At 46.2% G+C, this 14,125-nt stretch overlaps 1 protein-coding gene across 1 annotated transcript in view; it reads right to left on the bottom strand.

Moving 5' to 3' along the window:
• Positions 1–4,082: 4,082 nt before the first annotated feature.
• Positions 4,083–14,125, bottom strand: part of LOC126210341 (esterase FE4-like) — a 167,858-nt gene continuing 157,815 nt past the window's right edge. The window contains exon 10 of the mRNA XM_049939557.1: positions 4,083–4,435. Within this exon, the coding sequence (XP_049795514.1) occupies positions 4,276–4,435 (160 nt within the window). The 3' untranslated portion in view covers positions 4,083–4,275. The remainder of the gene's footprint in view (positions 4,436–14,125) is intronic.

Genomic DNA, 14,125 nt, shown 5'->3' with positions numbered 1-14,125 from the left:
CATCAAAGAATTAAATGTAGTTAGCCACTCAGAACCGTCCATGCTGCACACGTGACGTCAGAAGTCTCCATACGATCTGAGAACGGAGAAAGCTGACATGCGTACAGAAAATAGTTGAATGTATGTCGGACAACTTGTGGCAGTGCCATCCTCTGAATTATCACTTTAAGATTTTCCGATTTCTGCTTCAGATCCAAAACCAATTGAGTTTTCACCTGTATTTCTGCTGCATACTGGTGCTAGTGATATAACGGCTTATTAACTTTGTGTTAGCAGAAGAGCCATCACCGTGTTACGAGTGGAGGCCGAAATGCACGTGTTTTATCTCACGCAGGCTGGCGTGAGGAGGGAAGAACTATACTGATGTGAGGTCTGGAACATGACAAGGAATGAGAATTCAGAAAGCGGACGTAATTAATTTGATACTTTAATCCATTAATGATGAACGTCGCTCTTGACGGTACATGATTCACAATATTATCTGTTCAGAATACATTCTTGAAGATAGTAATTATAGTAACTGAATATGGCGCCTTGCTAGGTCGTAGCAAATGACGTATCTGAAGGCTAAACTGCCGTGTCTGCAAATGAGAGCGTATGTAGTCAGTGAACCATCGCTAGCAAAGTCGGCTGTACAACTGGGGCGAGTGCTAGGGAGTCTCTCTAGACTAGACCTGCCGTGTGGCGGCGCTCGGTCTGCAATCACTGATAGTGGCGACACGCGGGTCCGACGTATACTAACGGACCGCGGCCGATTTAAAGGCTACCACCTAGCAAGTGTGTTGTCTGGCGGTGACACCACAGTTAATGTCTGCAAGAAATCTAATTCTTCCATCCGCTTCTCCTGTGCTTTACAATGCCGAAGAACGACTCAGCTCTAACTGTGAAAGGTTTTCATGATCATAATAGTAACAGTTTGATATCTTTCAAGTAATTTCACGTATCTAGCGGTACTACATCTTTCAAGCATGCTATGTTTACATATTTAGCTGTTGATACACCTTTCAATTCTTTGGAAGTTTCGGTGTTTTACGTCTGAACTTATACAGTATGCAACAGTAATGTTGAAAACATAAACAGAACACTAGATCACCACAATCTTCCTCTTTCTCTCCCTCTTTCACATAATTAAAGGGTCTGTAGGACACAAAATTTGGTCTTCTCTCCTGTCCAGGAAAGTGTGCTATACTAGTTCATACATCCAGATAACTGAATAGCGAAGTAATATTCAGTATGCGTTGGGCTGTGTTTGTGATTGCGTGTTGCATGTATTCTCTGTGGAAAATTCAGCGATTCTGTATCAGTCACTGCCAAGTGTTGATCCCAGACATATTGATAACATCCGATTTCCTTCCAGTCCAATCATCTTCGGTTGCCTTCCACGGCCAGGGTGGTGCAGTCTGGCATATACGCACGTCCACGACTGTGGCAGGTTTCTCTGGCCTATGAGAGTTGGTGATGTACGAGGGGGTGGGAGCTCTGCGTTTGGACATCTGGGAGATCAGTGGGCTCTGTGCAGGAGTGTTTTCATCGATCTCAGGCATTTAGTTGTGACAACTACTAGGACCGTGGTTTAGTGCTTCTTAATACATTACAGTGCACTCTGCCTTGTAGTGGCAATTGTTGTTTCCATCCTATCACGCAGTAGGCCCTTGTAGTGTAACGACGCGTATGACTCAATGATGTTTGTTTGAAATATGACCATGTGCAGACTTCGTCACCTACGTCGTTTACAAAACACTTCAAAAAATTATTTAAATTCTTTTAAAGTTCTCTATAAAAGATTCTTGAACGAAACTGTAATTAAAACACCTTCAGTTGAATCGTTTGTGCAAAATTACGTCACTCAGTCCAACTGATTTGCGCAAACTTTTGAAATTTAGATGTCGTTTGTTTCTTCTTGGAAATTATATTCTTGCAAGTTATCTTATTTTTCCCATATTAAACTCAGATTGTAAAACCTTTAAGATAAAAAAAAATCGAAATCAAACTCTTCTTAAAATTAATATGTCGGAAAAATTCAGTAGTAATTCTTCCTGAATGTAACTCTATACAATTCTGAACACGTATTTAAGCTTTAGAGCATACACTGTTTAATTGTGTTCGTATATGCTACATACAGATGTGAACATCAGGCTCGACAAAACAGAACTGAATAAAATATAACAGGAACTAAACATTCTGTGACATTATTACAATGGAAAATTTCAAATTTTTATTTATTTGAATGTTGGAGGTTCGACGCAACAACCCGGTCACAGGATCTTCTGCTGCTCTTTGGCCGTTGACCCGCGACGTCTAGTGGCCAGCAATTTTCTTTCTGGTTCCGGCAGTGAAGATGCTGTTTCCGCGAGTTGCGCTGCTCTCTCCAAACATGAAACACACAAAACAAAAATACAAAACTTTAAATATTTTACAAACATAAAAAATTATTACAAATACATAAACAAAACACTAAATTAAACTTATATTTACCTGCAAACTGAGCTGATCCTTGTGGATGGGTGACGCTTTAATTTCGCGTTCCATTACACCCTTCCTCCTCCACCTTCCAAATATAGCAGAAGGAAACTATTTAGGAATTTTATAGTGCTTTAAAAACCCAACAGCGACGTCAAATTCCCAATTGTTGATAGCAATCTCTGACTCCTATCTATGACAACTGCTACTTCTACGAATTCGTTCATGGTTTAAGTGTGTCGTGTTTAGTGCTTCTCAATACTTCACAGTGAACTCTGTCTTGGAGAGGTATTTGTTGTTGTTGTCCCTATTCTATCTCGCTGTAGATCCTTCTTCCTCCTCTTCCTCCTCTTGCTCATTTTTCGTCCTGGTGTAGCTGAGAGAACCAGTTACAACATAAATTCCCGGTTGATCAATTTACTGTATCCGACAGTTGAATTGCGTGGATGCACACCATTCTAGCGCCTCCCACTGTTTAAGGACATAGCCTGAAAACTGAGTTGGAATTTGAAATTTTCAGCTACCTCTAACGTAATGGACTTCCTACAGAATGACATAACAGTGCCAGTTGTGGTGTCACCGCCAGACACCACACTTGCTGGGTGGTAGCCTTTAAATCGGCCGCGGTCCGTTAGTATACGTCGGACCCGCGTGTCGCCACTATCAGTGATTGCAGACCGAGCGCCGCCACACGGCAGGTCTAGTCTACAGAGACACCCTAGCACTCGCGCCAGTTGTACAGCCGACTTTGCTAGCGATGGTTCACTGACAAATTACGCTCTCATTTGCAGAGACGACAGTTTAGCATAGCCTTCAGATACGTCATTTGCTACGACCTAGCAAGGCGCCATGTTCAGTTACTATTGATATTGTAAATAATGTACAGACAAGAGCTACGTTCAACATTAATGGATTAAAGTTAAGTATTCCATCAACTACATCCTTTTTTTTCTAGTCTAAATTCCTTGTCCTGTTCCAGACCTCACGCCAGCCTGCGTGAGCTAAAACGCGTGCCTTTCGGCTTCCTCTATAATCCTGGGTTGGCTCTCCTGCCAATCCACAACACCAGTATCCACCGATAGGAGGTAAGGAGAAAAAATACAGTAGCCTTTGGAAACCATGTGGTTGCTGGTCCTAATCCCACCAAATATTCCAATCCTATCACCTATAAATATAATGCAAGGAAAAACTGTTGCACACAAAGTATCGATTTCATTAATTAGTCGGTTAATCTGATAGAGTGCAGGAATATTTCCAACACATCCAAGACGGAAGGTCTCGGATCATTCATGTTAATTAGAAAGGATTCATAGAAAGACTTGATAGAAATTTGTCTAATATAGTATGAAAAATCCACAATTATGATTGTATCACACAAATCGTATAACAAACGTGGAACATGCTTCTTACCTCAGCACATCAGAAAAGGAAAAACGAAAAAGTTTAATTAATTAATTAATTAAACAATACCTTTGAAAGGAAGGATTTGAGATACTCGAAAAAAAATTAAAATTTTTATGGAATTAAATGTATGAGCATACATTGCCTCTGAAAACTTCCTTAGAAAACTGGAAACAAAAATGGTGTTATTGTCCATTTACGAGTAACTAAAACAAGAATAGTACTTTGCTTAGTCCAGATTTTATTTTACATTGACAGTACTTCACAAAATCTATGAAACATTCTTTGGATTTCTGTGTGTGAGGTGTAGATTAATCACAGAATTTTTGACGGTCTTGGTCGAAGTATGGGCAAAATCTCTCTCATAAAATATTCCGGCGATTTCCCTTGATGCTGTTGGGGTCTGCGCTGCTGCTAGCTGCTATATCGGTCGTATAGTTTCTCCCAGAAGGCCACCCGCTCCTCAAACGGCCGCTTGGCTATGGACAGCCCGTCGCTGGTGATGTGAAGGTAGGACTGGTCCTTCTCTGTGAAAGGCGGCCATGACACCTCCACCTTCGGGTCTGCTGGTTGACTGCACACACAAAAGGAAAGGTTCCTCAGAAGAAACGAACAATGCATTTAGTTTGTTCAAAACATGTTGCACCAAAATCATACAGTCTGTAGAGGACACCTTATTTACAGATCCGCATCCAAAGCTCGGTTTTAGAGAGGGAGGTGGGTATATTTTGTTACAATCTCCGTGTACCTCCACCTTAGTCCTAAAATATATGTTGTCATGACCCCCACTATTAATGTACCACAGATATGCTCAAAAAATTGTTCAAATGGCTCTGAGCACCATGGGACTTAACATCTGAGGTCATCAGTCCCCTATAACTTAGAACTACTTAAACCTAACTAACCTAAGGACATCACACACATCCATGCCCGAGGCAGGATTCGAACCTGCGACCGTAGCGGTCGCACGGTTCCAGACTGAAGCGTCTAGAACCGCTCGGCCACACCGGCCGGCAGATATGCTCCATTTTAATAATAAGAACGATGTCTGTATTAAACATTTTAATACAGGATGATTCCGTGTTGTTGCAAACTTTCAGGGATGATGGAGAAGAGTAATCTATCAATTTAATGTAAGGGAAACCTGGTCTGGAAACGAGCGAGTCGAAAGTTATATGCGAAAATTGCTGTGATACCTATGACATCTATAACACAGGACAGATACCGACAGACTTCCAGAAATGTATCATTGTTCCTATACCGAAGAAGGCAGCAGCTACAAAATGTGAACAGTTCCGAACTCTAAGCCTAATATCACATACATCAAAAATTCTCATAAAAATAGTTCTGAAGAGAATTGAAGAGAAGGTGGAGGATATGCTGAGTGAAGATCAGTTTGGCTTCAGAAGGAGATTGGGAACAAGGGAGGCGATTCTGGCACTGAGACTCGTTATCGAAAAGCAATTACAGAAAAATAAACCAACTTATATTGCCTTTGTAGACATGGAAAAGGTATTAGATAACGTTACCTGGCAAGAGATGTTCAGAGTGCTGAGGAAAAGTGGACTAAAGTACAAAGATATCCATGTGATACTCAGTTTCTATGAGGTGGCAGTGATTAGGAACTGTCACCAGGAACAAGAAGCAAATATTAGAAAAGGCGTAAGGCAAGGATGTGCTCTCTCTCCTCTTATATTCAATGCTTGCATCCAGGAAGCTATAGACCGGGGATCAAAATTAATGGGCAGAAGATCTAGAGGAAGTCCTCAGAACAATGTAAAAATATTCTATGCAATCAGTATGGAATGAGAATAAACAAGAAAATGACTAAAGTAATGGTATGCAGCATAGGAGCAGAATATGAACCTTTGAGAATGAAGAGAGGAGGTGGAAGTGATAGAGGAATTTACTTACCTGGGAAGCAAAATCACGTGGGATGGTGGAAGCCGGAAATAAATTGCGATCAGAATACAAAAGACCAAAACTGCATTTAATCGGAGAAGGAACTTACTCACCAGCAACAACATCAGTCTGAAAATAAGGAAACGTATCATGAAAGGTTTCGTTTGCAGTGTGTCCCTATACGAATGTGAAACTTGAACAATTGGAAGGGAGAAGACAGATAGAGGCCCTGCAGATGTGGTGCTATAGAAGGATGATGAAGATCAGCTGGATAGACAAAGTAACAAATGAAGAGGTGCTTAGAAGAGTACAGGAAACCAGATCTCTGTGGAGGCACACCCAAACAAGAAGAAAATGGTTCAAATGGCTCTGAGCACTATGGGACTCAACTGCTGTGGTCATAAGTCCCCTAGAACTTAGAACTAATTAAACCTAACTAACCTAAGGACAGCACACAACACCCAGCCATCACGAGGCAGAGAAAATCCCTGACCCCGCCGGGAATCGAACCCGGGCATGGGAAGCGAGAACGCTACCGCACGACCACGAGATGCGGGCCCAAACAAGAAGAGACAAACTTGTAGGGCACATCATACGACACAACAACATCATTGGAGCAGAAGGAGCTGTTGAGGGAAGGAATCGGCGGGGGCAACCGAGGATATCATACATGCAACAGATCATGAATGACGTTGGATCTAAAACATACGTGGAAATGAAGAGGAAGGCAGACAAAAGAGAGGAATGGCGCTCTGCTGCGAACCAACCTCAGGGTTGAACAGTAAAAGAAGAAAAAGACCTATGACAGTGGATTACATCTTAAATTCCACCTGTGTGCTGAGTACTTTGAGATATCCCACATTTCAGGCAGTTCCTCCCACGACACATTTACACTAAGCTGACATGGGGATACCTTAATATCGTATGGAACCTCCTTTTGCCCAGTGTGGTGCAATAATTCGACGTGACATGCACTTAACAAGTCGCCTAAAGCCCCCTGCAGAAATATTGAGCCATGCTGCCTCTGTAGCTATCCACAATTGTGAAGTTGTTGCCAGCCCAGGAATTTGTGCCCGCACTGACCTCTCGGTTATGTCCCATAAATGTTTGATGGGATTCATGTTGGGAGATCTGGCTTGCCGAATAATTCGCTCGATTTGTCCAGAATGCTCGTCTAACCAATCACGAACAATTTTGACCGGTAACAAGGCACATTGTCATCCACGAAAATTCTGTCACTGTTCGGGAACATAAAGTTCATGAATAACCATTTCCAATCAAAGATCTATACAGCTGGATCAGAGATCCCAATTCTTTTCATGTAAACACAGCCCACACCAATATGGAGCCCCCATTAGCTTGCACACGCCTTGTCGACAACTTGAGTCCATGGCTTCGTGGGATCTGCACTACGCTCTAAAATGGTTCAAATGGCTCTGAGCACTATGGGACGTAACATCTATGGTCATCAGTCCCTTGGAACTTAGAACTACTTAAACCTAACTAACCTAAGGACAGCACACAACACCCAGCCATCACGAGGCAGAGAAAATCCCTGACCCCGCCGGGAATCGAACCCGGGAACCCGGGCGTGGGAAGCGAGAACGCTACCGCACGACCACGAGATGCGGGCGCACTACGCTCTAATCCTGCCATCAGTTCTTACCAACTGCAATCGGGACTCATCCCATCGGAGCACGGTCTTACAGTCGTCTACGTTTAACCAATATGATCACGAGCGCTGGAGAGGGGCTGCAAGCCATGTCGTGCTCATAGTAAAGGCTCGTGTGTCGGTCGCCTGCTGGCACAGTGCATTAACGCCAAATTTCGCCGCACTAGATTAACGGATGGGTTCGTTGTATGTACCACATTGAGTTCTGTGCTTATTTGACGCAGTGTGGCCTGTCTGTCAGAAATGACAAACGCCGCTGCTCTCGGTCGTTAAGTGAAGACACCCGCCATTGGTTGTCCTTGGTGAGAGGTAATGCCGGCAATTTGGTATTCTCAGCGCGCTCGTTACTGTGAATCTCGGAATACTGGATTCCCTAACAATTTCGGAAACTGGATGTCCGAGGAATCAGCGGGAACACGTCTATCTGCGGACCTTATCAAGCAGGACGGTGGGTTTTTAGTTGGATACAGTACAGATTCGTGTCATTCATGATCTGCGTCGCGAAAATCCTTCTGCAGTTTTATCGAATAAAAATAGCGGATCTGACATCGATAACACAAGGTACCAATATGGAGAGCGCTCTGAGCGTGGAACAATGCACAGACTTACAGCAGAAGCGCTTGAGCTCACATAAGGGTTTCACAGTGATGTTCGAGTACACCACACATGCGCCAGAGGGTCTCAAACAGGGGAGCTCAGTATACTTTTGTCAATACACATCAAAGTTGGAGAAGTAGACCTGGTGACGAATCAGATCCTTTGACAACCACCCCGCAACGCTGCAGACGAGGTTTTAGCTTCATTCAGTGCAGTCCTGACATCTGGAGTCCAGCCAGAAGCGTGGCAATCTCCGAACCTGGGAACAACACACGATGACCCAGGAGCTATCGGCCCATAAGCCTACTTCTTACTGTTCTCAGCTTATTTGAGTGACTGTATCTGAAGAGGCTGCAGCGACACATCCAGGTCGAGCAGCTCCTCTTCATTGAGAGTCAGGTCCTGATCTGCAGCTGTTCCACGACGCACCAAGTGTTCAAATACCCCATGGAGACTGCTGAACGGTGAGAGTACTATTGGGCGATACTACTCGATGTCTCCAGAGTCCCTGGCGGCCTGATGGCGTCCCATTCAAACCTCTGCTGCTTGGCGTCCCTATGTCAAACTCGCAGCTGCTCCGTTTCTATCTTCTGGGGCTGCCCTTCCACGACAGCGCTGGATTAGGTGCGTCGACTAGTCGAAACAGTCGCGCCAGAGTCCGGAAAGTCCTATACCTGTCCCACTGTTGTATGTCCTTTACTTGAGCGGTATGCTTCAGTCCCGAAACACCTAACTGGATCTCTACGCTGACGATACAGCTTCCCTGAGTAACAACAGGAGCCCCTGTATCGTGATGCGCCAACTACCACCTGAACTGGAAGAACTTACCATCTGGGCCACTATTAATCGTCTCGTATACAACCCAGAGAAGACCCAGATTATGATCTTTGCATGGTGGCTCAGTCCAGTCGCTGTACCCGCTGTTGAGATCAGTATCAAGGATAAAGGATATTAAATAATTCAATGTCATGTCAGACACACGTCTCACGCGGAGTGATCATGTCGAGGGTCCTGACTGCCCCACTAGGGGACACGTGCACCAATTATACCCACTTCTACATCCACACTCGACGTTGTCACCAGATTTCAGTTTTTCACTGTCTACAACGTCAGATTCGGAGGTCAGTATGCCGATGCAACATTGTGCCTCTCGACACCATAACAACTGGGCCATCAAAACGATCATGTTCGACAACGCTGTATGTACCTTCATATGGCGAGAGACGGAAACATGTAATACATCCAAGGAACGTAGTCAAATATGATCGTTGCCAGGTGCTATGTCGTGGGGTTCAAAATGGTTCAAATGGCTCAAAGCACTATGGGACTTAACACCTGAGGTCCTCAGTCCCCTGGACAGAACTACTTAAACCTAACTAACCTAAGGACATCACACACATCCATACCTGAGGCATGATTCGAACCTGCGACTGCAGCAACAGAGTGGTTCCGGACTGAAGCGCCTAGAACCGCTCGGCGACAGCGGCCGGCTATGTTGTAGGGAGGAATAACGTTGCATGGACGGACTGACGTCGAAGTCCTTGGACATGGTGCAATCACCAGTCAATGTTATTATGACACTGTACCCCTTCTACGTGTGTATCTTTTCCGGAGAGCATTTGACCCTTTTATGGATGACAGTATGCAGCCCCATCAAAGAGCGCAGGTGGCGGAACTCTTGTGACGAGAGGATATTCGGCCAATGGACTGGCCCGCACCCGTTTCCTCGTCTTAAATTGTACAGAGCATATGTGGGATGCTTTGGGGAGACGTAGCGGAGCACGTCCTCGTGCACCACCGACCATCCAGCTGGTCTCAACCAAACTGGCAGAGCAATGGAACTCCCTGCCTCAAGAACGCCTTACCAACGTCTATGCCAGCATGGGAACACGTCGCAGAGCACTGCCGACCATGGTGACCACACACACTATTAGGAACCATGTTCCGCATTTCTAATGATCAGGGCACCATCATGAATGGTCATGACATCAGTGTAAGTATTATCTGTGAATAAAAGTGTCATTTCTGTTTCTCTCATTCCTTACTGCTTCCAGTTATATTTTACTAGTTCTTTCGATGTATGGTCCAAGTTCCATCGAATTATGTTTCTTGGCAGTGACTCATCACGCGAAAATTTCTTTCGTTCGAAGGTGCTTCACACCAGTGTGTATACATTGCGCAATAAAATGAAAGGGTCACTTTTTCGGAACACCATAATTATCCCCCATTGTGACGTGAAGTTCGAAATTTAGCTCAAAGATACCTCTTCGTCGTCGGCACGTGTGCAAAACAGGCCACGGCTCAAGCGTTCATGTGAGGCGTAAGATGTTTTAATGATGTCACATTGGCACCAAATTTCACCACAGTTCTGCCCAATGCACAGTGAACGTGCCACACGATGGAAAGGTCATCACACCCCCTCTTACCCATATTTCATCCCTTCTTTTCTGCCTATGCGATGGAAGTCAGAATCGTGACGCACAGCAATGATATCAGGCGGTTTTCATTCGGGTAGGTAAGAAAACATTTCAGAAATGCCGCGAAACAGCGGTAGGGGTTTGCGTAAAGGATACCAATGCAACCACTCCCCCCATTGGGCCTTGATTCGTACATATTTCGCGATCGAAAACGGAAAAACCTTATGGGGTGGCATAAAGGGTATCAATGAAATCGCTCCTTCCCACGGGGCGTTGACTCCCGCATATTTCGAGATCGGAAAAGTGAGTTGGCAGTGTGAGGAGCAACCGGATAACGACTTAACCCTGCTCCAAAGACACCATGGGCCAGCAACCCCAATGAACGCGATCACATGCCTTTGTAGTGCAGTGCGAAGCCAGATTTTGCTCTGCTACACGGGATGGAACCAGTAGGGAACTTTCAAAACCATACGACGAAACCTGAACGTGATCCAAAGCAGTGAAAGGATGGTTGTGCTTTTCCAGCTCTTCTGTTTCACGCCATCCTTTGGCGTGATCTCGGAGGGATGCGACATTGACACACGCGTGAATAAAATTGCAAAGGGTCTCTTTATTTGTGTTGCGGTTCTAGGCGCTACAGTCTGGAACCGCGCGACCGCTACGGTCACAGGTTCGAATCCGGCCTCGGGCATGGATGTGTGTGATGTCCTTAGGTTAGTTAGGTTTAAGTAGTTCTAAGTTTTAGGGGACTGATGACCACAGCAGTTAAGTCCCATAGTGCTCAGAGACATTTGAACCATTTTGAACCACTAATAAGGAAGGGGGATATGTTTGTATAATTTTATTTAAAAAAATAAAAAAAGGTGATAACCCCCGCCGTAGTGGTGACAGCCACCCCAGTGGCCTCCACCGCGGTGAGGGGCGGTAGCTGGACTTCGTGATGTTTGAGGGACGCCTCGACATAGATAGTCGTCCGGCCACCGTGGGTTGGCCGTCGATAGTTGGCCGCCGTGACATGAATTCCCGGCTTCAGGAATATCTCGCACACGAGGCAAATGTCAATTGCCTCGTCGCGCATGAACGCCCTGAATTCCCCCTGCCGGGGGCCGAGCTGTTCTCGTTGAAGGCGCAAACTGTGAGGCCACGGATGTGGCGACTATCCGTGGCGGGGAGAAGTAGCAACGCAGGCCAGAAGGGCCGTCGTGACCGCGGTGACGAGCACCGGGAGTTACTCTAGCAGCTGGCTCAACGACCGCAAAAGCGATCGGAGCTCAGCTCCGTCGGGAGCAGAGGGGGCGGCGGGGGCCACTGGGGCGGCTTGTTGCAACCGTTCCGTAGAAGACGACTGCCGTGGAACATCGGCCGCTAGTTTCGGTGGCGGCGCAGCACGAGTTTCCGGCTGCCGCCGCGGCAGAGTGTCGGCAGAAGTCCGTTCCGCAGCGGCAGGGGTAAGTAGCCCGGCCCACGCGCCGGCGACGCCTGCGTGGGGCGGCATCCCGCGCGCCAGGCGTGAGTGCGGCGGTTGCCACCCGCCCAGGCGAAGCCGTGGACGGCGCAGTCGGCTGCTGCCTCTCGCCAGCGGCCTCCTCCGATCGCTGGGTGGAGGAGGCAGACGGTGGAGGCAACAAAGCTGGTGGACGGGTGCACTTCACGAGAGGGAGCAACCCTGCCTTGTTGCTGGTTTCGGCCCCGTTTGAAGGCCGAACAACCTCTGTAACTGGCAACGTGCGACCCGCCGCAGTTGCAGCACGTCGGTTTTCCTTCTCGGGTGAGCCCGCGGGATTTGCTCTCATGCTGCCCCGCGCACTTTACGCAACAAGGCAGCACGGAGCAGTATCGGGAGACGTGGTCCAGCCTCTGGCATGAGAAGCACTGGGCCCCCTTGCCTTTGGCCTGAAGCGGTTTCATCTCGACATTTACGCGGCCGACTCTCTGCACCTGGAAAATCTTCCGGTTTTCCAGGTTGTCAACGAGGACAACCTCGTACACAGGCATGTCTCGGTGAGTTCGAGGGGACTTCATCAGGCCGGTGGACGGGATGCCAAAGCCCATGTCCACGAGCTCCTCGCGGATCTCCTACTACTTTACCCCCTTAGGGGTTGAAGTTCTAAAAATACTGATATATATATATATATATATATATATATATATATATGGGGTTGAAGTACTAAAAATACTGAAATACGTAAATATATATATATATGGGGTTGAAGTTCTAAAATACTGATATATATATATATATATATATATATGGGGTTGAAGTACTAAAAATACTGAAATACGTAAATATATATATGGGGTTGAAGTTCTAAAAATACTGATATATATATATATATATATATATATATATATATATATATATATATATATATATATATATGACTGATAAATCAAATACCAACTTTCGTAGTTCTAGCTGCAAAATTGCGTTACTAGCGACATACACTCCTGGAAATTGAAATAAGAACACCGTGAATTCATTGTCCCAGGAAGGGGAAACTGTGGTGTCACCGCTAGACACCACACTTGCTAGGTGGTAACTTAAATCGGCCGCGGTCCTGTAGTACATGTCGGACCCGCGTGTCGCCACTGTGGGATCGCAAACCTAGCGCCACCACAAGGCAGGTCTCGAGAGACTGAGGAGACCTCGTCCCCAGTTGTACGGACAACATAGCTAGCGATTGGACGTGCTAAGCCTTGCTCTCAATTGCCGAGAGATAGACAGTAGAATAGCCCTCTGCTAAGTTAAATGGCGACCACCTAGCAAGGCGCCATTTGTATCAGTGCCTATAGCTTACTAATATTCAAGAGAGATGTATTCCAAGGACTAATTAAAAGTTAAGTGACAAGCATCTACGTACTTTTCTTCTTATTCATTTATAAGTTCTCATGTTCCAGACTTCACGCCCGTCTGCGTTAGCCTTGCGTGCCCTATCGGCTACAGCATTGTGTCTAGGCTGTATGGTATAGACACAACAGAAACTTTATTGACACATTCCTGGGGTCAGATACATCACATGATCACACTGACAGAACCACAGGCACATAGACACAGGCAACAGAGCATGCACAATGTCGGCACTAGTACAGTGTATATCCACCTTTCGCAGCAATGCAGGCTGCTATTCTCCCATGGAGACGATCGTAGAGATGCTGGATGTAGTCCTGTGGAACGGCTTGCCATGCCATTTCCACCTGGCGCCTCAGTTGGACCAGCGTTCGTGCTGGACGTGCAGACCGCGTGAGACGACGCTTCATCCAGTCCCAAACATGCTCAATGGGGGACAGATCCGGAGATCTTGCTGGCCAGGGTAGTTGACTTACACCTTCTAGAGGACGTTGGGTGGCACGGGATACATGCGGACGTGCATTGTCCTGTTGGAACAGCAAGTTCCCTTCCCAGTCTAGGAATGGTAGAACGATGGGTTCGATGACGGTTTGGATGTACCGTGCACTATTCAGTGTCCCCTCGACGATCACCAGTGGTGTACGGCCAGTATAGGAGATCGCTCCCCACACCATGATGCCGGGTGTTGGCCCTGTGTGCCTCGGTCGTATGCAGTCCTGATTGTGGCGCTCACCCGCACGGCGCCAAACACGCATACGACCATCATTGGCACCAAGGCAGAAGCGACTCTCATCGCTGAAGACGACACGTCTCCATTCGTCCCTCCAT

This window comes from Schistocerca nitens, chromosome 10 (genome assembly GCF_023898315.1).
Source record: "Schistocerca nitens isolate TAMUIC-IGC-003100 chromosome 10, iqSchNite1.1, whole genome shotgun sequence".
Classification (NCBI taxonomy): Eukaryota; Metazoa; Arthropoda; class Insecta; order Orthoptera; family Acrididae; genus Schistocerca; species Schistocerca nitens.
The sequence above is the reverse complement of the archived record's forward strand: the minus strand, read 5'-3'. Positions and strand labels throughout refer to the sequence as shown.